Here is a 27,055-nt window from a genome sequence, read left to right on the forward strand (position 1 = left end):
TTCGGAAACTTGTGGATAGCATAGATATATAAACGTAGATGCTGCGTTCCATACTGCCGAACAGCGCCACCATGCGTCTGCTGGCCGCCATGTTGTGCAGGGCATAAGCTCTAAAGGACTGCCGTTCTAAACGCTGTAACCATGGTAACCCCAGATTTTGATTAAATCTAATAATAATAATAATAATAATAATAATAAATTTTATTTGTTGGCGCCTTTCAAGAACCCAAGGTCACCTTACATGTAAGAATGAGACAAAAACAAGAAACAAAAACAGGTATAAATACAATAGCACATACATGAATACAAAGAAAATACAGTGTGGCTAGAAACATAGATAAGGTGGATAAAATGGTTAGGGGACAGAGTGTTATAGGGAGTAGGATAATTTAAAAAGGTGTGTCTTGAGGTGGGATTTGAAGGTGTCGATGGAGTCCAGAGTGCGTATGTGTAGTGGGAGTGAATTCCAGAGTCTAGGTGCAGAACAGCTAAAAGCCCGAGCACCAAGTGTGGTGAGTGAGAAAGAGGGGGTGGAAAGCAGGGCGGCGGATGAGGAGCGGAGTGAACGGGGTGGGATATAAGGATGAAGCAAATTAGAGAGATATGGGGGGGCCTGGTTATGGAGAGCTTTGAATGTTAGCAGAAGGAGCTTGTAATGTATACGTTGATGAACAGGGAGCCAGTGAAGTTGCATGAGGACTGGTGTAATATGATCCGAGGACTTGGTACGGGTGATGATTCTGGCGGCGGTGTTCTGGATAGTTTGTAGGCGGTGGATGAGTTTCTGTGGTAGACCGGTGAGGAGGGAGTTGCAATAATCCAAGCGGGAAGTGACCAGGGCATTTACAAGGATTTCGGTGGAGTGCTGGGTGAGGGAGGGGCGGAGTCTGGAGATATTGCGGAGGTGGAAAAAGGCTGTGCGTGAGATGTCTATTCACAGGCGTCATGTACGCTGGGGACGTTAACTACATGATCCTAGAAGCAGCTGAAACACTGAGCACGGAGCAGAGCTTCCTGTACGCCGGAGCCAACTCACAACAACGTAGCTTCAATTAAGTAGTTCACTTCTCTGACTCTTTCTGTCATCTCCCGCTTTGGACAAAGAGGGATTTCAAGACGCACCCATAGACTGTATAAAAAAGACGCACCACGGTGATATGGGTGCAACAAAGTCCCTGTTAACAAAATCAACATCTAATCTGTCCCTTCAAATTAAAGTTAGTGACTGTTTGGAGCAGCAGCTGACAGCGACAGTTTCCTCATCACTAAACCTGAGCCACCATCAGATCCACTCAAAGTCTCTTATTGTAGCTATATTCTGTGTTTTTCCTCTTTAACCGTCTCGTTTCAGTTTTTGCCCGGTCAACCTGCATCTGGTACATCTGCTGTTTCTCTCGCGCTCACTCGCTCACTCTTGATCCGCATATGAATATTCCTATATAAAAAAATAAAAAGGAAAACACACAGAAGCGCAAATTGAAATGAGTGTAGTCTAACAATTCAGTGACCTAGAGCTGTAGATCTGTAGATATCCCCAAAGAAATTTAAATCAAACGCAACTGGACTCGGTTATTTTGTCTAGGAAGACGTTTCACCTCTCATCTAAGAGGCTTCATCAGTTCATGTACGCAACTGATGAAGCCTCTTGGACCTGGACAAATGAGAATATTCACAGGCTTAGACGTTCTGTGTCCTGCACAATATGGCGGCCCCGCTGACGTATCGCCAGATATAGAACGCGGCATCTACGTTTATATATCTATGGTGTATAGACCCTTTCAGAGAGTATAAACAAAGACAGGTGTGGCTCATTAGAAAACGCTCTGCTACACTAAATGGAATGGAGCCTTAATTAGTATCCTTGGTAACACCTGTATTTGTTTATACTCTCTGAAAGGGTCTATATAGGCCTACTGGCAAGACGCAGCAACTTCTCTCCTTTAGATGAATTTATTGACCTCTATCCAATTGAACATGACACTGGGGTACATTTGTAGTTGTGTGTGGTTTGTGATGTCTGCAGGGGACAACAATAATAAACAGTATTAATTAACTTACTTTGCAGTAGCATTAATAAAATGGCCTGGCGCAGCAGGCAGGTCACGTGACCAAGCTAGACTGAAACAGCCCCGTCGGCTACCGATCCGGTCAATTTAGCACACTAGCCTCACTGTTATAGCAGCTTCAATGAACGGCAGCTACACCGCTAAATAAACATTCACAGAAGAAAATAAATGTATGATAATTAACTGAGTTACATGTCGGACGGGCCGTCCGTATTCTATGGGGCTCGGTAAGACATGCTAAATGCTAAGCTAACGAGCAAACGAACATATACCTGCTAATATTATTAGCTCTCGTCAGTATAAACAACATTCATTCATCACGTAACTTACATCATCACCGACGCACACTGTTGTACAGTACAAAGAGATGAATGAAAGCACTGGTGATCGGCAGAAGGTAACTCAACCAGGTAACTGCACCGAAGTTTATTGAACACACTGCGCATGCGCAAAGTCCATCAGTCTCTGCGTGAAGCAGCTTGCTGTGACGTGTACTCCTCACAGCAGGGAATTCACAACACATTCATTCATTCATATGGGATGGGCCACAGTGGTGGGATGGCACGAAAAAAAAAACATTCATTCATTCATTCATTCATTCATTCATTCATTCATTCATTCAACTACGTAGTAACTGTACCGGCTCAGTTTGTTTTCTCTACCGGAGTCCCTTTCTCCTATTCTCTCCGCTGCCCGTGAACGCACCAGAGCCTCTGTTGGCATGGCGACGGACAAACGTTAAAACAGCCCGGTAGGAAACACAGAGCAGATCACGGAGCTACCGACGGTTTAACGGAGTTTAACGGAGGGTTTAACAGACGGTTTAACGGAGAGTTAACGGACGGTAACGGTCGGTTTAACGGTGAGTTGAACTGAGTTTAACGGAGAGTCAACAGTCGGTTTAACGGAGAGTTAATAGAGAGATAACGGACGGTTTAACGGACGGTTTAACGGAGAGTGGAGCTGGTTGACACCGACAGGAACGAACGGGACTCGAACCGGGGCCGGGATGTGTGAGAGCAGAGCGGTGCCGAGCGGACAGGTGTACCGGCAGCTGTTCGATGCCCAGGTGAGTAACGGACTAACTTACTGGGGAGAGGAGTAACGGATTACATGTAACGTTAACATGTAACGACGCTATGTAATTAATCAGGATACAGAAAGGTAACTGTAATCAGATTACCGTGTGTTTGATTTAAAAAAAACAAAACAGGGATTACATTAAATCAAACAGTAGAGCAGAGACACTTTACGACACAACACACCAGCTGGGTTTCCATGGAGACCGAGTCAGGTTTTAACCAGCCCCCCTGTAATCCTCTCAGCAGGCACGCCGATTTTTCCCAGTGGCCACCCGTGGTACTGCAAGAAAAAATCCCATGGGGCCCAAAAAGGATTTTTCCCATAGACCGCCATAGTAAAAGAGAAGCCTGTAAAACTGTTCACAGGACACCCCCGGCTGTAACCTCCGTTAATTACTAATCTTTGTATTCTATATTTTTAAGTCATGGACTTTTTATCCGTCAAAATGTTTTCTAACGGTCAGAAAAGCCACAGAAAAGTCTCATTTCTGGTCGTGACGTCACGGCTGTGTCCGTGCACCAGCAGTGCGCGGTCGTGTGTGTCTCGGGACCGAGGATGCCTGAAACTAATGAGACTCTGTCCGGTGCTAAAATCACTCAGAAAAGTGGAAAACACGGCTCAAAGGTGAGTTTTTGTTTGGTCACATCAACTTTATGATAGTTAATGTCTGTTATTAGTCTCTTGTCAACTCGTATTCTTAAACGTAACGTTTTAATTGATGAGATCGCCTCGTAATGACTGCTTTTACTGACGTGAAACCGGACTGTTTTACATTACTGCTCCTGTAAAACTCATATTTTTCAGTAATTTTAGCTTGATAAGTCATTTATGCTGTCTGTATGTGTCTGTGTGTGTCAAATGATGTCTGTATGTGTCTGTGTGTGTGTGTGTGTGTCAACAGTGTCTCATCGCGGCTGATGTTCTACACCTGTTGCTCCATTCACAACGTCCACGTTAATTTATTTTACGGTTTAATTAATGCCACGGTGGTAAAATGTAGGAACCGAGACTTTTCCTCCATGGTCGGTGTGTCGTGTGTGTGTCCTGACGGTGCAGCTGCTCCCCGTCTTCCACCGGGGCCGGAGGAAGATCCATGGACGTCCTCCTCCTCCTCATCCTCCTCACCATCGTCAGTGTGTGTTTGTTCAATGTCAGTATGCTAAATGATCACTTAAACTCATAATCATATTATTAAATTGTTCGGAAAAAAACAAACATGCTTGTGACTTTTTTCTGCTTCTACCAAATCCAACATCTGCAACTGTGTCTGGGGCATCGTGTTTAATTAAAATGTCTGGTTCTGTAACGGCTGTATTTAGTGGACACTGATATTCTGCGTGTTGTGGAAATATTGTAAGGTTAAACTGTTGAATTACAAAGAGTCTCATCCACCTGAAGGCTTAATGATGATGATGATGAAACAATGAACACAGCCAGTACAGACAATTATTAAAAGGAAGATGCATTTGCCAAAGAGCTCTAACTTTCTTTAATCACAGTGTGGTTGATAAAAACAAAACACGTGTGACTAAGTTTATAATACCTCCACCAACATCCTGTAGATACAACTGGTGAACTTTGCAGCAAGTTAAATATATAAAAAAGGTAAGAGTAGAGCCCTCATTACATTATTTGAGGTGTTCTGGGGTCATCTGTCATGTTTAACAAAAATACAGTTAATTATGATTTATTTTCCATTGTGATTTAAGCTTACAGGTTCGGACTAACTCGTTTTCAGTGTAACATCGTATATTAATTAACTGTCAAAACGATTTAACGATCATATAAACGACCGTAGTAAACCTACGATCGGCCGTCTTACTTTTTAAATCATTATCTTTGTTTTAAAGTCCGTGTGAGTCCTGTGAAAGTCTTATTACTCATTCCTTAAATCCACAAGTAACACATACATGAACGCGCAGCGCCAAAACTAGAACGGCGGTTGCTCGTTCTCATTGCCCCAGGGCATGATGGGAGACCGCAGAGCATTATGGGGGGTGACTCAACTGCGCATGCTCTATGGGCCCGATAACGCGGAAGTAAACCCGGAAGTCAGAAACTTTTTCGGCGTATGCGCCAGGCGAGCAACTTTCATTGAAATGAACGGCGGCCATTTTCCGGTCCGGTATCCAGTTAATATAATACATCCATGGTTTTAACTGATCTGGTTCATTTCATTAGTTTATTAGTAACGGGACTCTGTGTATTCATGAACATAAGGCTATGTAAACACCAGATTGATCTCTACAGCTCATCTCCATCTGCAGGTTCACACTACAACAACACTAGACAAGAACTAAACACAACACAACATGGTACAACTATTATATATCACAATATTAATATATACAATAATATATCACAGTAGCTTCAGTCAGGAGGAGGAGGACAGAATTAAAATGCATTTAATCCACAAAAGTAATGTTAAGATTCATTAAAGTGCATCTGGTCAAAGTGATCTGGGCTGGTCCGGTCCCAGAACCAGGACCAGGACCAGACCACATTCAGTTTACATGATGTCATTTTACTGTGGATCGGTGTCAGTAAAGGTTTATTCCACCTGTATTTCCACCTGTATGTCCCTGTTTAAAGGGTTTTCCATGGAGTTTTTCCTCAGTGGATGTGAGGGTCAAAGGTCAGAGGATGTTGTTATGATGGGATGTAAAGATCTTTGAGACAAACTATACAGATAAAACTGGCTTGTCTTGCCTGTTTATTCTGACTGAGCTGTTCATGGAGCAGTTTCATTCAGTCTGAACTGAGACTGTTTATGATCCAGACCAGCATGTGGAGAATCCTCTTGTAGCAGTAGCAGAGAGGACAGGATGCTAAAGAAATAAAGAATCAACTATTATAAAGGATTTACTATGGACAAGAGTATAAATATATAGAAGAAACAAAGATATGTACTGTTGTGTACAAAACTATTAAAGTAGAAAACTGTAGTGTGGTCAAGACGCTGCACAGTGAGTAGTCATGAAGGCTACAGCTCGTATCAGTGAACAAGGTGGAAATACACAAGAATACATATAGAAGAGAAAAACAACAGAGTGTAAAATGGAGAAGAGGTTTGTGTAATAGTTGTCAGGTCAAGCAGCAGCTGCAGGTCTGAACATCTGGCTCCATGTGAACATCTGGAGGCCAGAGGTCAGAGGTCACAGGTCAACCAGCTGTGTGTGACATGAGAGTAACATGTATAATACTAATAACATGTCAGAGTTTATCTGTTGGGTTTTATTGTGAAATTCAGCAGATGCTCGGTGTGTTTGACTTCCTGTTTGCAGTGATGTAATCTAGGTGGATGGCTATTGGCTGAGTGACATGTTTGGTGTAGAAGTAATGATCCATAAGTAACTAAAAGTAATCTGGTACATTACTAGAGTGAGTTGGATTACTGTCTGTCTGTGTTCCAGGTGCAGCTGTCCAGGTGTCTGCTGGCTGGACGCAGAGACACCAGGACAGACTGTCTGTCTGCTGAGGACAGCAACACACACACACACTGCAGCAGGTACACACACACACACACACACACACACACACACACACACACACACACACACCCTTGTAAATCTATCTTTGTGAGGACATGTCATTGACATAATGTATTCCCTAGCCCCGAACCCTAACCTTAAAGCAGAAGTAAGCGATCCGGTGGTTTTGGCTAATGCTGCGTTCCAGGCAGGCTTTTGAAACCGTAAATTACAGCTTCAAGTCACGACTTACGACTTTCTAGCGTTCCAGGCAACCCACTCGTGTTTCTCCGACCTGTTTTACCTGTGAAAGTCACTATAACGGCCACTCGTAACTTCTGACCCGTGAACTCGTACCAGATCGAACTGGTACCACTTCACAGGTCGGAAAAACACCAGTTATGAGTTGCCTTGAACGCACCATAACAGTCCTCGTCCCTACGTCGCCACATTCAGGCGCATCCCTTGGCTGCACACACAGAGAGGACTGCCCCTTTATGCCGTTCTCTCTCCTCATTGGATAAAAACTGTAGGATACGATAAAAGTTTTCTCCTGGGCTCAGAGCAGAGCAGAGTGACTGACAGACCCGTGTTTCAGACCAAACACTCTATGTAAGTGATTGCTGTGGAAGATACAACTATTTAAGACTTATATTAACACAAATATATCACTTACTTCTGCTTTAAAGGGACAATGAGGAGTTTTGTCAAAGTGAAGTGTTTTCACTACATTTATGAGCCTCCGCACCGTGAAATTCTTTGACCGGGTCAAGACAGACTCATGTTTTCATTCATCAAGAATTAAAGTCAGAGGTTGGAAGACGATCACATACCGTCGTAGTTCCCACCATAAACGGAGATTCATACGGCGGCGTTATTCTCATGACTCGCCACGAAACCGAAAGTAAAGAAACGCTGGTCGGCTCGCCCAGCATTTCCACCACCACTAATAATAACAAAATAACCATAGAGACAAAACCATAGATTTATCTAAAATGGACCATTAACAAGTGGTAACGGAGATTCATCCACATTAATATCAGACTTTTTATAACCACATAGAAACTCCTCGTTGTCCCTTTAAAGGAGCAGTCTGTAGGTTTTGGTTTACCATTAGCACTGAGAGGTTCAGCTCTATGATACATCCCATAATGTCAGTGGAGGTTTTAATCTGTAAGTGAATAAACAGCAGCTGGATGTGGACACGACTCTGTGCTAATGTTTATGTATTGGTGTATTTTAAATGTTTCAGGAGAGCAATCAGAAACTAGAACATTTCCTCTGGGGAAATTTTGAAAGGCCCACGGGGCTACTGCCGGTTTTACCATCTCTGTCAACATGGGAATCAAACCCACGATCTTAAAGCAGAAGTAAGCGATCCGGTCGTTTTGGCTAATGCTGCGTTCCAGGCAGGCTTTTTTTTACAGCTTCAAGTCAGGACTTACGACTTTGTAGCGTTCCAGGCAACCCACTCGTGTTTTTCCGACCTGTTTTACCTGTGAAAGTCACTATAACGGCCACTCGTAACTTCTGACCCGTGAACTCGTACCAGATCGAACTGGTACCACTTCACAGGTCGGAAAAACACCAGTTACGAGTTTCCTTGAACGCACCATAACGTCTTGTCAGCAGATGGAGTTAGCAGCCCCCGCCCTCGTCATGGATCTATTGGTCCTCGTCCCTACGTCACCCGCGGTGGGCGGAGACAGCGACGCACGGCACGTAGCCCCGAACGAGGATGTGACACAATGACGTTGCGTTCTCATGCTGCGTTCGAGATGACTCGGAATTCAGAAAGTCCCAAAACTCCGATATCCGAGCGTTCAAAGAGACGCACCACGCCAGAATAACAAAAAAAAAGATGTTAAAGTAGGCTACATGAAATAAAAATAAATAATAATAATAATAAAAGAATAAATAACCATTAACTACCTACACCGAGACAAACTTTCAAATTCATATTCAAAGTGTTTCACGCAGCTAAGTTGCCTCGTATGTGAACACCTGCAGTCCCTCCACTCTTTTCCGTGTTTTCTCCGTGGATGGTTTAATAGGAACTTTTTTTAATGCAATGAAAATGATTTGATTTTGCCCACAACATGCTTTCAGACAAAAGCAGGGCACAAAAAACAGCAGTGAACAATGAGTCTGTACTTCACAGTTCTTCTACTGTGTAATATTTTAAAGTGGGAGAAATAAACAGCAGTAAAAACACCAGTCTCTCCACTCAGATTGTAGCGGCCCTTGGTTCCCCGAGAAAGGAGGCGGAGAGTTCCATACGGGTGCATAAGTTTATTGCCTTGGTGTAGCACCGTGAAAACTATGTGGGAATATACAAAAAAAAAACACAAGAAGAAAAAGTTAAACACATTACACTTCACATAGAATTTCCCCAACACAGATTCAAGAAGCACCCAACTTATCACTATAAAAAAAAGCAAACAAACAAAACTACATTTTATTAACCCATTACAATATATAGGGATGGGTATTGATAAGAATTTAGCGATTCCGATTCCATTATCGATATTGCTTATCGATTCGATTCCTTATCGATTCTCTTATCGATTCTCATTGGGTGAGGGAATAAAAGAGAAATGGGTTTGTTTGCATTAATGCAGTGGTTCCCAACCTTTTTTGGCTCATGACCCCTTTTGACATCACAAATTTCTGGTGACCCTCATTCGAGATGAGCAAGCTCAGATATTTGTATATGCTGCATTTTATTTTATCTTGATTTATTCAAGAAAGTGAATATATCAAGAATATAGTTGTTTAAGATTGTGAAAAATAATTAGTTTATTTATTTATTTATTTATTTATTTTTAATCAATTACTAGACATTTAAGGCGATCCCATTTGAATTCCAGGCGACCCCACATGGGGTCCCAACCCCAAGGTTGAAAACACTGCATTAATGGCTCTGACATTAAAAAAGTTGACAGGACCGACCTGCCTGGACAGGTTAACACTAGACCACTGTGGCTGTGGGGCAGCTGTGCTCACAGGAGGAATTTAACAATGTTTCCATTACATAGTTTTTATGCATCTGTAGGTTATTGTTTACATAACGTTCGTTTTTATGCGGAGCGAGTGAGCGAGCGAAAGAGAGAGAGCGCGCCAGAGAAAAGACACAGGGCGCAGCTACCGTTTCACCTGGCTACGAGCAAAACCTGAAAGGAAGTGATTAGAATAAAGAGAGAAAAACAGAAAGAATATGTAGCCTGTTCAGGAGACGTTGTCCTGTCCTCACGACGTGAGGGAGGGAGGACCGGAGGGTGGCTCTGGCTCACAGGTTAGTGATGAGGAAACGTCACTGTCAGCTGCATCTGTCAGCAGCTCCGCTCCACACAGACACGCCACTAACTTTATTTTGTGAGAACAAACGGTGACGTGTGGATATAAACACTAAGCACCTCATTTATAATGAAGATTGATTTTAACGGAACGTTACGTAACGTCACGTAATTAATCAATTAATGCGCGAGTTTCTGAACCAAACGGAATCGATAAGGGAATCGTTAAAGCAGACACGCACACGATTCCAAGAATTGATCCAAGTTGGAACCGGTTCCGAAGAGGAACCGGTTTTCGATTCCCATCCCTAACAATATACTATATATATATACTTACTAAAACCTTATTTAAAGAATTAAAATATAATGTGAACGGCATCACCCCAAAACAAAAAATAAAACAAGACATCAAAAATAAAGTAATAGCCCAAAATTCTGATACACACCTTGTTCCACAAACCAAGGGAGCTAATAGAATGGAAGGTGCCGACTCTAACGTCTGTCTCCAAATAACAAAACAAGACCAAACTATAAGGGAAACTGCACCAACACAAAGATTACAAATGATTCTACAAAGAAAACTCACTCAAAAAGCCACGAACATGGTCCAAACAAAGCCAGCAGCACAAACACTGCGCCAGCCAGGGGAGAACAAAGGGAGGATGGTGGAGATGCGCACAGGTGAGCGCACACACCCACAGGAAGAGCTGACAGGTGACAGAGGCCTCCTCCCTTTTATACCCCGCTCCCTTGACAAGAAAACTGACCACTAGATGGCAGTATTACACTGACCTAAAGAATAAAGTACCTTTACCTTTACCTTTACACAGATCATGTGACCTCCTCCCCTCCCCCCACTGCCTGTTCAAAGTTTACTTTCACGTTTGAGCCAGCGTCTTTCGTGGCAGTTCTTTTTCACCTGTTAAGGTAAGGTAAAAGTTAAAATGTTTGATCGTTGATCAATATGGGCTGTAACTGCCTATCACTAATTACAGACTGTTAGATGGCGTTTTCTCCATAACTTCCAGTGTTTTAAAGTTCTTGTGTGAATGCGTATGTAGTAGGCTGTGTCTCCCAATATGTGTCCCCTGTGTTCCTTGTTTTTATCATGTAAAGCACTTTGAGCTGTCGTGGGCATGAAAAGTGCCATACAAATAAAGCCTGATTGATTGATTGATCATCGATCAATACTGCGTACCACTAATCAATACCAATACTGCCTATCACAGATCAATACTGAACACCTTATGTTGTTATCAGGGTCTTCCTGAGACTTTACTGATTATTGATTTTCCAGTGTTGATCAATGTTCAGCAACAGGTTCTTCACAGTAACTGAGTACATTTAGTGCAGTACAGTTGTGAGGTATTTGTACTTTCCTTGAGTATTTCCTTGTTGAGCTACTTCCTGCTTGTACTGCAGCTCATGTACCTGACAGGTGAAGCTACTGGCCACTTTCCAGCTGCAGGTTGTAGATTAAAAACACTGTCTTTGTGTCCCCACCATTCATGTCTGTGATTACACACAGCAAACACTCTGGGTTATTGATTATTGGACACAAATCATCAATATTGTTCTGAAGAATTTTTTTAGAGCTGCAACAGTTTTACATTTTTCAAGCAGAAATGTTCAGTTTTTAGCCTCAAACACTGAAGAATTCCTTGTTTTCTTTGACTGTAAACTGAATGTTTTTGTCTCTTTGATTGTTGCTGTGGACAAAACAAGACGTGGCCTCAGACTGAGACGAACTTTGTTTCCTGAAATTTGATGGAGCAGACGACGAATGGATTGACAGAGACAATAAGTGAAGAGTCTTGTTCTCTCTCTGAATTTCCAGTGAGTGAAATGACTGAATGTTGTGATAATGAAGCTGTGAGGTGAAATAAGTTTACTACCTACACCGGGACAAACTTTGCATTCAAAGTGCTTCACGTAGCTAAGGTGCCTAACGTGTGAACACCTACAGCCCCTTACTCTTTTTCCTGTTTTCTCCGTGGATGGTTTAATAGGAACTCTTTTTTTTAAATGCAATGAAATGTATTTTATTTTGGCCACAACATGCTTTTAGACAAAAACAGGGCACAAAACAAAACAGCAGTGACCTTGTGCATATAATCATACTAAAACCATGAGGCAGCTCATTACTGCTGCTTAGTGCCTACCCTCTACAATGCAGCCGTCTGGTCCAACGTAGAAACATGAGTCACAGTTCTTCTACTGTGTAATGTTTTAAATATTTAGGGTTCAGTGGGAGAAATAAACTGCAGCAAAAACACCAGTCTCTCCACTCAGATCTGCAGCTTCATGCCGCCATCTAGTGGACTGATAGTAGAAGTACAGCAGCTGATGGCAGCTTCCTCTTCCTCACTGCTGTGTGACTGCATTCAGCTGACACTGATATGAAGCAGAGGAGAAGAGCCAATCAGTGAAGGAGCAGCTGGAGACATGATGGACATGTGAGCTGCTGTGCACATGAATGATGTGTGTTTCCTCTGCAGGTGAAGCTACAAAGTGTGTGTGAGCTGATGTGGATGTGAGCTCAGCAGCATGGATCAGTGTGAGGACAGAGAGGAGGGAGCCCCTCCCTCTAAAACCAAGAGCCAGACCACAGGTCAAAGGTCAGACTTTAAAACAGTCAGAAAGACTTTTCTCTCTAAAAGTCAGTTGTTGTGTTTATTAAAAAATTGAATTTTTCATCAGTTTTTCTCCAACATGCAGATTTATCAGTTGTGTTGTTGTTTCAGGATCCAGCAGCAGAGACCAGACTCTCCTGAACCCAGCTGTCTGTCTTATAAGAGTGACCGGTCAAAGGACTTTGAAATTAAGTTTAAAGGAGGACGTGGTTCAGCTGATCAGATGTAAGACAAAACTAGATTTCAAGGCTTTCGAGTCTCTGTTGAACGTTCTTCCTGTGGAGTCAAATTTCAATGATTCTCCATAAAATCAGAGTTATAACTCGGATACACATTGTCCCTACCTGAACATCGACATGTTAAAGGACAAGTGACGTCTTTTACAACCTGGACCTTATTTCTGGCATAAAATAAGGTCATTTACTCACCCATGTAACTTTGGTGTCACTTTGGACAATATTTAGGTCCATTCAAGAGTTTATGAATATAGCCATATAGTGGGAGTGATTGGGGCACTGAAATGCAAATAACACATTACCTGTTATGGTCATCCAGGGTCTGCAGAAAGCTGACAAATATTCAGCCAGGTTGCATAAAACTGCAAAACTTTTCTGCATTCATGTTCCATGTATCTAAACTATTTAACATGAGTTGTGTTGTTGTTTCAGGATCCAGCAGCAGAGACCAGACTCTCCTGAACCCAGCTGTCTGTCTTTGAAGAGCAACCGGTCAAAGGGCTGGGGCATTGACGTTAAAGGAGGACGTGGATCAGCTGATCAGATGTAAGCTGTAACTGACAGTCAGACTCAGGTTATTGTAGAAATGAACCAGTTTGTACGACGTGTTGTTGGACCAGGTCTAAAACCAAAGTGTCTGTGTCTGTTGTGAACGTCCTCAGGGGACATATAAAGTCCATCTTGTATTATCTCTCTGTCCTGATGTTGACTTGACACTGATTCCTCCACAGAGTGGACCAGGAGAGCTCAGAGGTTCCCAGTGGTCAGTCTGCCCAGCAGCATCAAACACACCTGGACTCCATATTTATGGTGAGGACATGTCCAACAGCTGCTGTTACATCTGTTGTGTTCACCATCATCTCCATGCTGCACTTTGACACCAGTGGATTGTCAGTCTGTCAGGTTTTAGTTTGATGCCATCACTCATAGAGTTTCTGTTCCAGCTGCTGGAGGAGAACATGGTCACTTTTGTCAAGAACGAGCTGAAGAAGATCCACAAGCTTCTGAGTCCAGATTACCCAGAATGCTCAGGGAGTCAGAGGGAGGATGAGGAGGATGAAGAGCAGAGGAGGAGCAGCAGAGAGGCGTTAGTGAAGATCACAGTGAACTTCCTGAGGAGGATGAAGCAGGAGGAGCTGGCTGAGCGTCTGCAGAGCAGTAAGAGGATTTCTCTAAAGATTCAACATGATGGACAAATGAGACGTTCACTGACATCAACACATGGAGGGAAACGTGTTCATAAAGTCGTTATTTAGAGGAATTATCATGTTATATTTTCTTATTGGTCTGATTTCTTGTGTTTTCATTCAGAATATTTTGCTCCAGTTTGTCGACGTCAAATCAAATCTGCCCTGAAGAAGAAGTTCCAGTGTGTGTTTGAGGGGATCTCTAAAGCAGGACACCAAACCCTTCTGAACCAGATCTACACAGAGCTCTACATCACAGAGGGAGGGGCTGGAGGGGTCAATGATGAACATGAGGTCAGACAGATTGAAACAGCATCCAGGAAACCAGACAGACCAGAAACAACCATCAGACAAGAAGACATCTTTAAAGCCCCACCTGGAAGAGACCGACCAATCAGAAGAGTGATGACAAAGGGAGTGGCTGGCATTGGGAAAACAGTCTTAACACAGAAATTCACTCTGGACTGGGCTGAAGACAAAGACAACCAGGACATACACTTCACATTTCCCTTCACCTTCAGAGAGCTGAATGTGCTGAAAGAGAAAAAGTTCAGCTTGGTGGAACTTGTTCATCACTTCTTCTCTGAAACCAAAGAAGCAGGAATCTGCAGCTTTGATCAGTTCCAGGTCGTCTTCATCTTTGACGGTCTGGACGAGTGTCGACTTCCTCTGGACTTCCACAACACTGAGATCCTGACTGATGTGACCGAGTCCACCTCAGTCAACGTGCTGCTGACCAACCTCATCAGGGGGAAGCTGCTTCCCTCTGCTCGCCTCTGGATAACCACACGACCTGCAGCAGCCAATCAGATCCCTACTCAGTGTGTTGACATGGTGACAGAGGTCAGAGGTTTCACTGACCCACAGAAGGAGGAGTACTTCAGGAAGAGGTTCAGAGATGAGCAGCAGGCCAGAGAGATCATCTCCCACATCAAGACCTCACGAAGCCTCCACATCATGTGCCACATCCCAGTCTTCTGCTGGATCACTGCTACAGTTCTGGAGAAGCTGTTGAAGACCAGAGAGGGAGGAGAGCTGCCCAAGACCCTGACTGAGATGTACATCCACTTCCTGGTGGTTCATCTGAAACTGAAGAAGGTCAAGTATGATGGAGGAGCTGAGACAGATCCACACTGGAGTCCAGAGAGCAGGGAGATGATTGAGTTTCTGGGAAAACTGGCTTTTGAGCAGCTGCAGAAAGGAAACCTGATCTTCTATGAATCAGACCTGACAGAGTGTGGCATCGATATCAGAGCAGCCTCAGTGTACTCAGGAGTGTTCACACAGATCTTTAAAGAGGAGAGCGGCCTGTACCAGGACAAGGTGTTCTGCTTCGTCCATCTGAGTGTTCAGGAGTTTCTGGCTGCTCTTCATGTCCATCTGACCTTCATCAACTCTGGACTCAACCTGATGTCACAACAACAAACAACCTCCAAGAAGACTGAAACAACAGGAGTCAAATCTGCAGAGACAAACTTCTACCAGAGCGCTGTGGACGAGGCCTTACAGAGTCCAAATGGACACCTGGACTTGTTCCTCCGCTTCCTCCTGGGTCTTTCACTGGAGACCAATCAGACTCTCCTACGAGGTCTGATGACACAGACAGGAAGTGACTCACGGTCCTGTAAGAAAGCAGTTCTGTACATCAAGGAGAAGATTGAAGAGACTCCCTCTGCAGAGAAAAGCATCAATCTGTTCCACTGTCTGAATGAACTGAATGACCGTTCTCTAGTGGAGGGGATCCAACGGTCCCTGAGATCAGGACGTCTCTCCACAGATAAACTGTCTCCTGGTCAATGGTCGGCTCTGGTCTTCATCTTACTGTCATCAGGAGAAGATCTGGACGAGTTTGACCTGAAGAAATACTCTGCTTCAGAGGAGGCTCTTCTGAGGCTGCTGCCAGTGGTCAAAGCTTCCAACAAAGCTCTGTAAGTGTAGAGATAGTTGAATTTATTCATCATTACATAAAAACACTTCTGTCTTTTCAACAGGACAGATAATGAATTCCTCTTTCCTTTAATTCCTCATGATCATCTCTTCAGACTGAGCGGCTGTAACCTCTCACAGAGAAGCTGTGAAGCTATGTCCTCAGTCCTCAGCTCCCAGTCCTCTAGTCTGAGACACCTGGACCTGAGTAACAACAACCTGCAGGACTCAGGAGTGAAGCTGCTGTCTGGTGGACTGGAGAGTCCACACTGTAGACTGGAGACTCTCAGGTGAGGATCCATCCAGCTGTTTATCTGATGCCACTTGAACACAGCAGCAGGTGTTGACAGAGGGTTCCTGTGTGTTGTTGTGTGTGTTCAGTCTGTCAGGATGTCTGGTCACAGAGGAAGGCTGTGCTTCTCTGGCCTCAGCTCTGAGCTCCAACCCCTCCCATCTGAGAGAGCTGGACCTGAGCTACAACCATCCAGGAGCCTCAGGAGTGAAGCTGCTGTCAGACAGACTGAATGATCCAGACTGGAGACTGGAGACTCTCAGGTATGGAGAGGCTGCTGCAGCCACACACACGATCTGGTAGAGGACGAGGAGCTGGAACATTTTCTATGGCCCCGTTCACACCTGGTCACACCTGGTATTAACATCTGTCTCAGGTGATTGATGCATTGATAACATCAGATGTGATCACTCAGATCATATCCAGAGGTGGTGTAGGCCACAGTGAAGCTCCGCCCACTCCACTGACGTCCTCTGTCTCAGTCTGACTCGTCCCAACACAGTTTATACTGAAGCCAAAATCTCTGAGTGTTTCAAACATGAGCTGTGCAGCTTTCATCAGTCACAGTGATGAACTACTGGGATCAGGAGTTTCTCCTCATGATGACTTCAGTGTCTCATCATAACTCACTGTTTCATATTCAGTAGAAGAGATCTCAATGATGAAACCAGATGTTGGCAGCTGTGCTCTGAGTCTCTCCAGATGTTTTGATCAGACTTTATTTCAGAGTTGATGAGGAAACATTTCAGCTGCTGCTGGTTTAAAGTTATGGTTGGTAATCATGTTCAGAAACACTTTTTGTTATACTGGGTGAAATGGTCCTTCCATCCTGAGAGTAGTCAATACATTATCTATTCAGAAAAAGGAACAAAAACAATCGGACCTCTGTGGCAGCTGCAGGATAGACAAAACTCTGACCAATACATGCTTTTTGCTCCGAAAAGGAAAAACCGATCAGATGCCTTCATGTCTGGTTCTGCCTATGCCCAATCAAGCTGCCATCTCACTCTCTCGCGTGCGTGATCACAGTCTTCACCCAGGTCCACGTAAAGGTGAAGGCGTGGCTTCAGAGAGAAGTCTGAGGAAAGGGGCTGGGACTTTTGACTTTGTATTTTCAAAATGTGGCCAGATAGAACCGTTTTTCCAGAGTCTCCAACCCTCTCTGTCTGGTCAGATATTGATGATCAATAATCAGCTCAGTCTCTCTGAGATCCTGGTCTTGTCCTGATGAGATGTGTTGTTGTGTTGAGGAGACAGTCAATCACATGTGTGACATCCAGATGTCCTCACTGTCCAGAGGCCTGGAGCTGTCAATCAGAAGACAGTGAGTGTAGTGAACAGTGTAATAATCAGTGTTTGTGGCTGAATGTGTGTGTGATCTGTGTTGTCTTGCTTTATCTTGAATGAGCAGACGAGGCGTGATAGCTGGTCTTTTACATTTACTTCACAGCTTATACACAGTAAACATTCTCGTGCTACCTGCATGGCTACGTACACCACTCACGTACAGGCGGGGCTTCTACGCATGCTCATAACTACTGTGGCATGCTGGGTAATGTAGTTCTCATGTTACTATACTCATAACATCACATCTTTCCCCCTATAAAAGAAATGATATTTACCCCTTAAAACAAAGCCATGCTTTTTCTTTACGTTGGCATTTATTAATAACTTCAATCAGCATTGTAACTTTACTTGTAAACAACTTTCCTATTTAAACATTTTCCCTGCAATAGAAAAATAATAAAGTGCAAACTTTCTAAGCATCATAACACACTTTTTTCATTTACATCAACATTCTTTTCTTTTCTTTTCTTTTTTTAATACATTTACTTATTTAACTTTGATGAACTTAAATGTCCACGTTGCTTCTTCGTCCTTAGCAACTCTCGATTAGCCTTTTAGGTGGCTGAACATGTCTTACAGGTCTGGACAGTCTTTCAACAGCTGGCGACAGTCTGGAAAGTCTCGCAGCAGCTGGTGACGCAGACGCTGCTGTCAGACTACTGTCAGTGTGGTCAGTCCCACTGTTAGTTGACTCTGTAGATTCAGCCGTGTCCTGCTGAACCATCTCCTGAGCTGTAGTGTCCTTTTCAGTCTGCTGTAGTTGAAGATCCGTGCGGTTCCTTCTCAGAGACAAACCACTCTCCGTCTGGATCCTGTAGGAGCGTGGGGCAACTTCCTCTTCCACTTGTCCCTTTTGTCTCCATGTGCCTGTAGAGATGTCCCTGAGACGCACCATGTCTCCTGGCCTCAGCATAGGCAGGTGTTTAGCCGTTCTGTCATGCAGCTGTTTTTGTTTCACTTTTTGTTCCTCCCTTGTGTTTCTGACTTTGTGAGCATTTTTTGGCGTCAGCAGGTCGTCATTTACTGCACCTTGTAACATTTGTTTTGAAAGGTGCTATATAAATAAAGTTTATTATTATTTATTATTACTGGTAGGTTAGAGCGAATGCGCCTACCCATCAGCATTTGGGCTGGTGACAGTCCATTCTGTAAAGGTGCACTCCGGTAAATCAGTAAACTTTTTTGAAAGTCATCTCTGTCCTCTGCTTTTTTCATCATTAGTGTGAATGCTGGAAGCATTCACACTATTGTTATTCGGTTCGGCCATTTTCTGCCTTTCTTCGTCATGTAACTAGTCCTTCATACTTTGTGCTATTTCAACAATTCAAATATCAAAATGTTCAGCCTTTTCGGGACAGGTGTGCTATGTCTTTTCTCTTTTCAACTATTCATACTTTTTGCAATATTCAACTATTTCTGATTTTTTTTCCCCCATAGAGAATGCATTGGAACAGTCTTGAAACTCTTCAAATCTTCTTACTTCTTTCAGCCTTTAAAGCGTCCACATACTTTCAGCTAGAGACTTCATTCAAATTCTGAGCTGTAGACAAACTTCTAATGTATTCATCCTGTATTTACAACTTTTTCATAGCTTGTACCGTTTTTGAGATAAATCCTTTAAAAGCACATGAGGATTTCTGACAAATTTCACACTTTTCAATGAGTGTGTATGGGGTTGGGTCAGAGTGAGTGACATCATCGTTAGAGTGAGAGGGATCGAAAAAACATTCAGGATTTTTTCTGGATAAATTGCCAGCACGGCCACAAATTAAACTCTAGACACATGATTTCCTCATCGGTTTGTAGCCACACTTGTTGTGTCTCATTTAATGTGTTCAAAACAGCAGACAGACTTACAGAATTGTCTCTATGAGCCTAATTGTCCAGCTAGACCCGCTCCAGTGGCTCATCCACTTCAATAGAAAAGTAGGAGCTGATTTTTTTAGAAAAGCAGAAATGCCCCCCTTTTCTACCTTGCGACCCTGAGAAAAGTTTTTGCCCTACAAACATTTAATGCACATCAATGTGCTCAGGAAGGTCTGCTTGCCCAGATGGTCAGGAGGACCACATTCTGATAAGAGTTACGGTTCTCTTTTTATGGGCTGTTTTGGAAAGCTGCTCAGAGCACAAATCTCTCTGCTCTGCTCTGCTCTGTGTGCAGTTGGTCCAGCTGTAGCAGCCAGCTCGTTATCAAAGTCTATAAATAGAACAGGTCAGGTGCAGCCTGGCCGCTCGTTAAGATGTTTTTAAACACAGCCCCACACACACACATGATAAACCAGACTGACAGAGGATGTCCACGCACAAACACAGGCATCACACTCACACAGACAGACACACACAGACACTCACACACAGTCACACATGCACACATACACAAACAGACAAACACACAAACACAACACTGTTCCACACAGTAAAATGTAAGCATGGTAGTCGCCATGGTAACTTCTGAGGGCAGGCTGCCAATCAATCAGATCATTAGGGAGAGAGGAGTTCTGTGGCGCTTAACAGTTTTACTTTCTGCACATTTACACACAGACAGAGAGACCGTCAGACTCACACACCCAGACACACACACACACACACACACACACACACACACACACACAGGTTTTCAGCTCAAATTCATCAGGCTCTCAATTATTTTATACTTTTGATGTAAACATCTCCAACAATTAATTTTTATCTCATGAATTTAAGTTCAGACGTTTAGTCTTTCCAACTCTATTAATAGTAGTACAATTACAGGTGGAGCCTAGGACATAGGATGCAGCTTTTAACATGTGTCCTATCTATCTATCTATCTATCTATCTATCTATCTATCTATCTATCTATCTATCTATCTATCTATCTATCTATCTATCTATCTATCTATCTATCTATCTATCTATCTATCTATCTATCCCCCTCCCTATTTTTAACCCCTCTGTCTCCTTTTTTTCTTTCTTTCTTTCTTCTACTCCTTCATTTGTATTTTACGTAACTTTTTCTATCCTTCCCTCTCTATCCATCCATCCATCCATCCATCTACCTCTTTCTATCTATCATCCCCCTTTCTTTCTTGCTTTCTTTCTTTCTTTCTTTCTTTCTTTCTTTCTTTCTTTCTTTCTTTCTTTCACTCACTCCATTTCTGTCTTTTTACTTCTTTGTTTGTTTGATTGTTTCTTTCTTTCTTTCTATTCCTTTTCTCTTCCTTTGTTTTTACTCCATTTCTTTCTTTCTTTCTTTCTTTAACTCCATTTCTGTTTGTTTACTTCTTTGTTTGTTTGATTCTTTCTTTCTTTCTTTCTACTCCTTTTCTCTTCCTTTGTTTTTACTCCATTTCTTTCTTTCTTTCTTTCTTTCTTTCTTTCTTTCTTTCTTTCACTCCATTTCTGTCTTTTTACTTCTTTGTTTGTTTGTTTGTTTCTTTCTTTCTTTCTTTCTTTCTTTCTTTCTTTCTTTCTTTCTTTCTTTCTTTCTTTCTTTCTTTCTTTCTGTCCTTTTCTTTTTTCTCTCTTGTTTCAATCTTTCTTTCTTTCTTTCTTTCTTTCTTTCTTTCTTTCTTTCAACAATTTCTTCAGCTCATTCAGCATTGCTTTCAGCATTCACACCATTTCCATTCTTGGAAATGTTTTTTCTAGTTGTTTTTACTGTCTTTACAGAGCTTTCTGCCAAGCTGTTGGACTCGATGTAGAGTGTTGAAACCCCCATTCTTTAGCAAAGGCAGCAAACTCGCAGCTAGAAAACTGGGGCCCATTATCGGAAAACAGTTCACATGGGACACCATGTCTAGCGAAGACAGTCTTGAGGTAGCTGATGACTGCTTTGCTCGATGTTGACTGCAGCGCTCCAACTTCAGGATAGTTTGAGAAGTAGTCGGTGACCACTATGTAACTCTTACCATCACAGTCAAACAGGTCAGTGCCAACCTTGTAGTAGGGTCTGTGGGGCACTGGATGCATCATCAGCGGCTCAGCTTGTTGTTTTGGCCTGTAGGTGCGACAAAGTTCACATGACGCTGTCGTCTGGCTGATATCTAAGTTGATTCTGGGCCAGTACATCACTTCTCTAGCCCTGCGTTTACACTTGACTTCTCCGAGGTGGCCTTCGTGAATCTTCTGGAGCATTTGTTTACGTAGTGAGGATGGAATAACGTATTTGCTCCCTTTCAACACTATGTCATCCACCACTGTGAGCTCTGCCCTACAGTTCCAGTAGTCTTGTATTTGCACCGGGCAATCCTTTTTGTTTTCAGGCCAGCCTTTCTGTACTGTGCGCTTGAGTTCTTTCATTGTTTCATCTGCATTAGTCTCTCTCCGTATTTGTTCTGTTCTGTCTGCAGTTACTGGCAGAGACGTCACAATCATGTCCACATATGCCTGTATTTCTGCGCTGTTCTCGCTGTCGGCACATTCCTCCTTATCCACTGCTCTAGACAAGGTGTCGGCGGTGAACATGTATTTTCCTTGTGTGTATATCATGTGCACGTCGTATTTTTGCAGCCTGATCAGCATGCGCTGTATCCGAACAGGACAGTCATTTAGAGGTTTGGCCATGATGGACACTAAAGGTTGATGGTCAGTTTCTACTTCAAAAGATTGACCATACACATATTGATGGAAACGCTCACATGCATACAAACTCGCTAACAGTTCTTTTTCAATTTGAGCGTACCTGGACTCTGCTCCGGTAGACTGACATAAACTGCGTTGAGATGTTTTTTGCCCCTAGTGTAAAACATCCGGGGCTTGAGCCCAAGTAGCCATCCCCTAACCCCGCCCCTGTTCGGGTGCAAAGTCACTGTTAACGAGATCAACATCTAATCTGTCCCTTGACGATAAAGTTAGTAACGTGTCTGTTTGGAGCAGCTGCTGACAGTGACAGTTTCCTCATCACTAAACCTGAGCCACCATCCTTCCTCACTCACGTCGTGACGACGGGACAAAGTCTTTTGGACATATATTGTATATTCTGTGTTTTTCCTCTCTATAACCGTCCGGCGGAGAATTAAAAAAAAAAAAAAAAAATGCCTGTGAGTCCAGCCCCATCGGGTCCACGGTCCAGGCTTCCAAGGCGGGGGGGGGGTTGCATATGGTCATTGTCCCCACCACTTTTCAAAGTAAAGTGACGCCCTTGGCTGTGGCTCCTGTGGAAACCTGCTCACAGCCTCATTCTTCAGCTTCCTGGGGAGTTTTCTTCAGACAAACACAAGTTGTGTTCACACTCAGTGTTTCTCACTAAACTCTCTGTTTCACTGAGCTCTAACAAACGTGTCTTCACCTGTGCCTTTCCTGGTGCATTGTGGGATATCTGGGCTGGTCAGCTCCACCTGTTGTGTCTTCATCTTCTTTGCTGTGACGTGTGTTTGTGCAGCTTGAGAGTCAGAGAGTGAAAGTGTGTGTCTCACACTGCAGTGACATGACATGGAGAAAAGACATGATGAAGTGTTTCCTCCTGGTCTCCTCCTGCTCTGTATCATCACTAGATAAAGACTCCAGCTCCTTCTTCTCTGTGCTCAGTGTTCATCCAGACATACCAGCCTCCATGTGAACACAGTGATAAAACAGTGTGTGTGTGAGAGCCATGTAATGTCCATGTGTGCATGCTGACAGAGAAGGTGCTGCTCTGACCCCCCTCCTCCTTTCAGGGTGCAGCCTGCTGGAGTCCGATATTTGACACCAGGTCCATGGAGATGTAAGTCTGTTTTTACTTTGAGCAGCACATTCAACCATCTTCACACTGTCACATCACTGACCTCATGAGTCTTCATCAAACTGTCAATAACTGATCAATGATCAATAACTGCAGCTGTGTCTTGTTCTCTCCATCAGATTCCTGTCCACTCACAATCGACACAAACACAGTGAACACAAAGATCAAACTGTCTGACAACAACAGGAAGGCAACATGGGTGGAGGAGCATCAGTCATATCCTGATCATCCAGACAGATTTGACCAGTGGTCTCAGCTGCTGTGTTCAACTGGTCTGACTGGTCGCTGCTACTGGGAGGTCGAGAGGAGAGGAGACGTTGTTATATCAGTGAGTTACAGAGGAATCAGAAGGAAAGGAGACAGTAGAGGCTGTGTGTTTGGAAGGAACGATCAGTCCTGGAGTCTGATCTGCTATGATGGTCGTTACTACGTCTGTCACAATAACAAACGGACTGACATCTCCATCTCCTCCTCCTCCTCCTCTTCCTCCTCCTCCTCCTCCTCCTCCTCCTCCTCCTCCTCCTCCTCCTCTGTCTCTAACAGAGTAGCAGTGTATGTGGACTGTCCTGCTGGCTCTCTGTCCTTCTACAGAGTCTCCTCTGACTCACTGATCCACCTCTACACCTTCAACACCACCTTCACTCAACCTCTCTATCCTGGGTTTGGGTTCTACACTACTGTTTCCTCAGTGAGTCTGTGTTGAGTGCATCAGAGTCTCCTCCTGTCACAGAAACCTTCTCACTGTTGAACAGACAGTTCAGTCTCTACATGTCTGTCTCTGTCTCTGTCTCTCACTCACGTTTTCACATTCATGGATTAAACCAGTTGATGTTTTAAACTCTTCTCAGTGATTCTTGTAAACTTCTTCCTCTTCCTTTAAAGATGGAAGCGTCGATTATTACAGGACAAAAACCACGGTGACTTTTACTCAGCTGCTGATGAAGGACGAGGCCTAATATCACCAAGCTAAAAGTCTCTGAGCCGCCAGCGTCACTGAGGAGAAAAACACATTTTAAACACATTCACTGTTCATGTTCAACTTTACAGGCTGTTTGTGAGCTGCTCACAGCTAAACACACACAACAAGAAACACAACTGGAAACAAACATCATGTTGTAGAGACACTGAATAGAATGAATTACATGTGATTTATTTTTCTTTGTGGTTTTACTGAATCAAATAAAACAATGTGAATCAGTTTTATATGTGATGGACATTTCCTGCTGATGTAGAGCAGCACAAAAACCATCAGCTACTAATCCTACCAGACAATGATTTTATCTGTTACCATGACGCTGAGTTCATGAAGTTTGTAGATTTAAATTTATCTTGACTTTGAGACTGATTGTTTTTTATTATATATTTCTATAATTATTACTATAACTGCTGTTTCTTGGAAACTGGAGCCAATTAACACTCATGACTTCATTTTCGTTTATTAGTGATCATTGATTGGTTCATGGATTGTTTGGGATTTGATTGGCTGTGCACATTCCTGTTCGACGACACATGGTTGTATGGTTTCAAGCTGACACAATAAAATATAAAATAAACATGAACTCATGTTGAAGACCATGATTTTTATTTGGCAAGTCTGACTATAGCAGGTGACAGCAGGTACGAGTCGTTTTGGCTGCTGGGCCGAGTGATTTCAAAAGCACAAGTAGTTCCAAGTATTTGTTTCATGTGTCGTAATGTTACATAACTGTACATGATTATTTCAGAGCGTGGTGAATGTGCAGGTCACAACTCGTCCACCTCCATTGTGTTCACTGGGCAGCTCACGTCTCTGCCCCGCCGATCTCAAAACAACATGCACCAATAAAGGTGATGAACCTACTGCTATGACTATAGGGAATACGGCAATAGGAGAATTTGCCAAAACGTTGAACTATCCCTTTAACACATCATCACCCAGTTCACAAACCAGTTCTGCTAACATGAAACTGTGGTCATTAGATGTTAAACCGTATTAGTTTGATCCCAGTCTGGTAAATGTCTGAGACGAGCTACGTTAGCATGGCTAACACGGAGCTAACGGGCAGCTAGCCGCTTCAGCAAAGAGAATCGTTTTTTCACATGAACTCTAATACTAACTTGGTCGTTGACGGTGTCATGTTCTTCGGTCAAAACACACAGGAGGGCACACAGGGGAGTCACCAGTGCTCTTGTGGAATATACAAGAAGTTCAATAAGATTTAGACACATTCAGGAAAAAAACTGAAAACTGACTAGGTTGACTATGTAGAATTACCAGAACAACAACAGAAAAGAAGAATTCCAGCAGTCGATTGCCAGACCGTTGCTAGGTAAAACGGGCCGTTGCTAGGGACAGGAGGAGAACTAAGCAGGATATTTACCTTCTGTTTTATTATTACCGTCATTAACAGCAGAATAAATGACTTGTAGCTTGTTACAGGGAGAGTGGAGGCTCTGCAACATACGTGTGTATGACAGATAAGACTACACAAATACACCCATCCTAATGATAATCCATTTATCCACCCAATGATTATTAAAAAGGCTTGGTTAGAGTAGAGTAGAGAATACTTTATTATTATTATAATTATATTATTATTGGTTGGAAACAAACACATCCGACCGGGAGGAGGCAGGAAAACAGCGGAGAGTTGAGCCACGTGTCGGCTACGGGTACGAATGGAAACAGAACGTTGACAGAAAGTCATTGTCGAGCCCGTCAAAAAAATAAAAAAAATGAATTCAGACTAAAAAAAATGTTTTTATGGAAAAGCAATACTTTCATTCTGTACCCCTCAAAACGCCCCATGGATGTATTATTATTTTTTAAATATAGCTTTTAATAAATATTCTACATATTCAACCTTTAATTAACTGCCAACACTGTACCTGGGCTATCTATCATCCAAATGTATTAACAAAACTGACTTAAAGGAGAATGCCAGCCATTTTTGACCCCTAAATCGTTTTCCTGATGGTCACCCAGTGTTGGGGGGAGCAAAAAACGCGACTACAATTGATGCAGGCAAATTGGAGTTACCATGGCTACCTGGCGCTAGGGATAACGTTAGCAACAATGCTAACCCATGGGGGCAATTCTTTCAACCACAACAAACACTCAAAAACAATCAAATCTCTATGGCAAATGACTGGAATCCTTAAAAGACACTGAACTCATATTCAGTGTGTACAATAGGTTATAAACAGTATAAACTTTGTGTTTTTGCATGTAGTCACTCACCTCAGATAGCCCAACTGTGGAACATCCTGGAAAGACGTTACAATCCGATCGCAGAGCGCCTAGCTCTCCTCGCCACAGAAACAAACAAAGTTGTGATGATTCTCTAATGTCCAAAATATCTCCAACTGTTTATATTTGTAAAGAAGACAACTGATTCTCGGAGAAAACGGACCAGATTTTTTTTCCCTCCGACTTTTCCCGAGTGGTTGGATGAAGCTCCGACATGAGGTGGCGTGGCGTTCGATTTCACGTTTTCAAGCATAGATACTGACTAGATGGCGCCTTCTGCTTCTCAGCGTACGTCAACACGGCGGCCATCTTGGTCAGGGGTTTCTGACCATAGACATATAAACGTCTGACCAGCAGTCAGACCAGTCAGACCCTGTACAACATGTTTCAGTGTGTTTATGCATGTGGGTGTGTGTCTGAGTAGCCTATGTTTAATACATAAATACAAAAATTATTTTAAAAAAAATCAATTTTTTTTTGTTGTTGTTGTTGTATCATAAATATATGTCTGACATTTATAATAAACCAAACGGCTTGAAAATGGGTTGAATATTCAGTGAGTTGTGGTGATGTTAATGGTTGATAGACCTCT

General features: G+C 43.0%; 2 protein-coding genes across 2 annotated transcripts in view; one reads left to right on the forward strand and one right to left on the reverse strand.

The window, feature by feature from the left end:
• Positions 1 to 23,937, forward strand: part of LOC146980476 (NLR family CARD domain-containing protein 3-like) — a 62,393-nt gene extending 38,456 nt beyond the window's left edge. Inside the window, exons 2-6 of the mRNA XM_085787898.1 lie at positions 13,729 to 13,942; positions 14,096 to 14,814; positions 14,908 to 15,206; positions 15,318 to 15,891; positions 23,362 to 23,937. Coding sequence (XP_085644024.1) covers positions 13,729 to 13,942; positions 14,096 to 14,814; positions 14,908 to 15,206; positions 15,318 to 15,891; positions 23,362 to 23,937 — 2,382 coding nt within the window. The remainder of the gene's footprint in view (positions 1 to 13,728; positions 13,943 to 14,095; positions 14,815 to 14,907; positions 15,207 to 15,317; positions 15,892 to 23,361) is intronic.
• The window catches only part of LOC146980466 (endosome-associated-trafficking regulator 1-like), a 537,750-nt gene that overhangs the window by 349,003 nt on the left and 161,692 nt on the right, over positions 1 to 27,055 (reverse strand). The window lies entirely within an intron of this gene.

The sequence above is a fragment of the Trachurus japonicus genome, chromosome 9 (assembly GCF_045865225.1).
Source record: "Trachurus japonicus isolate A0001 chromosome 9, Traja_1.0".
NCBI lineage: Eukaryota > Metazoa > Chordata > Actinopteri > Carangiformes > Carangidae > Trachurus > Trachurus japonicus.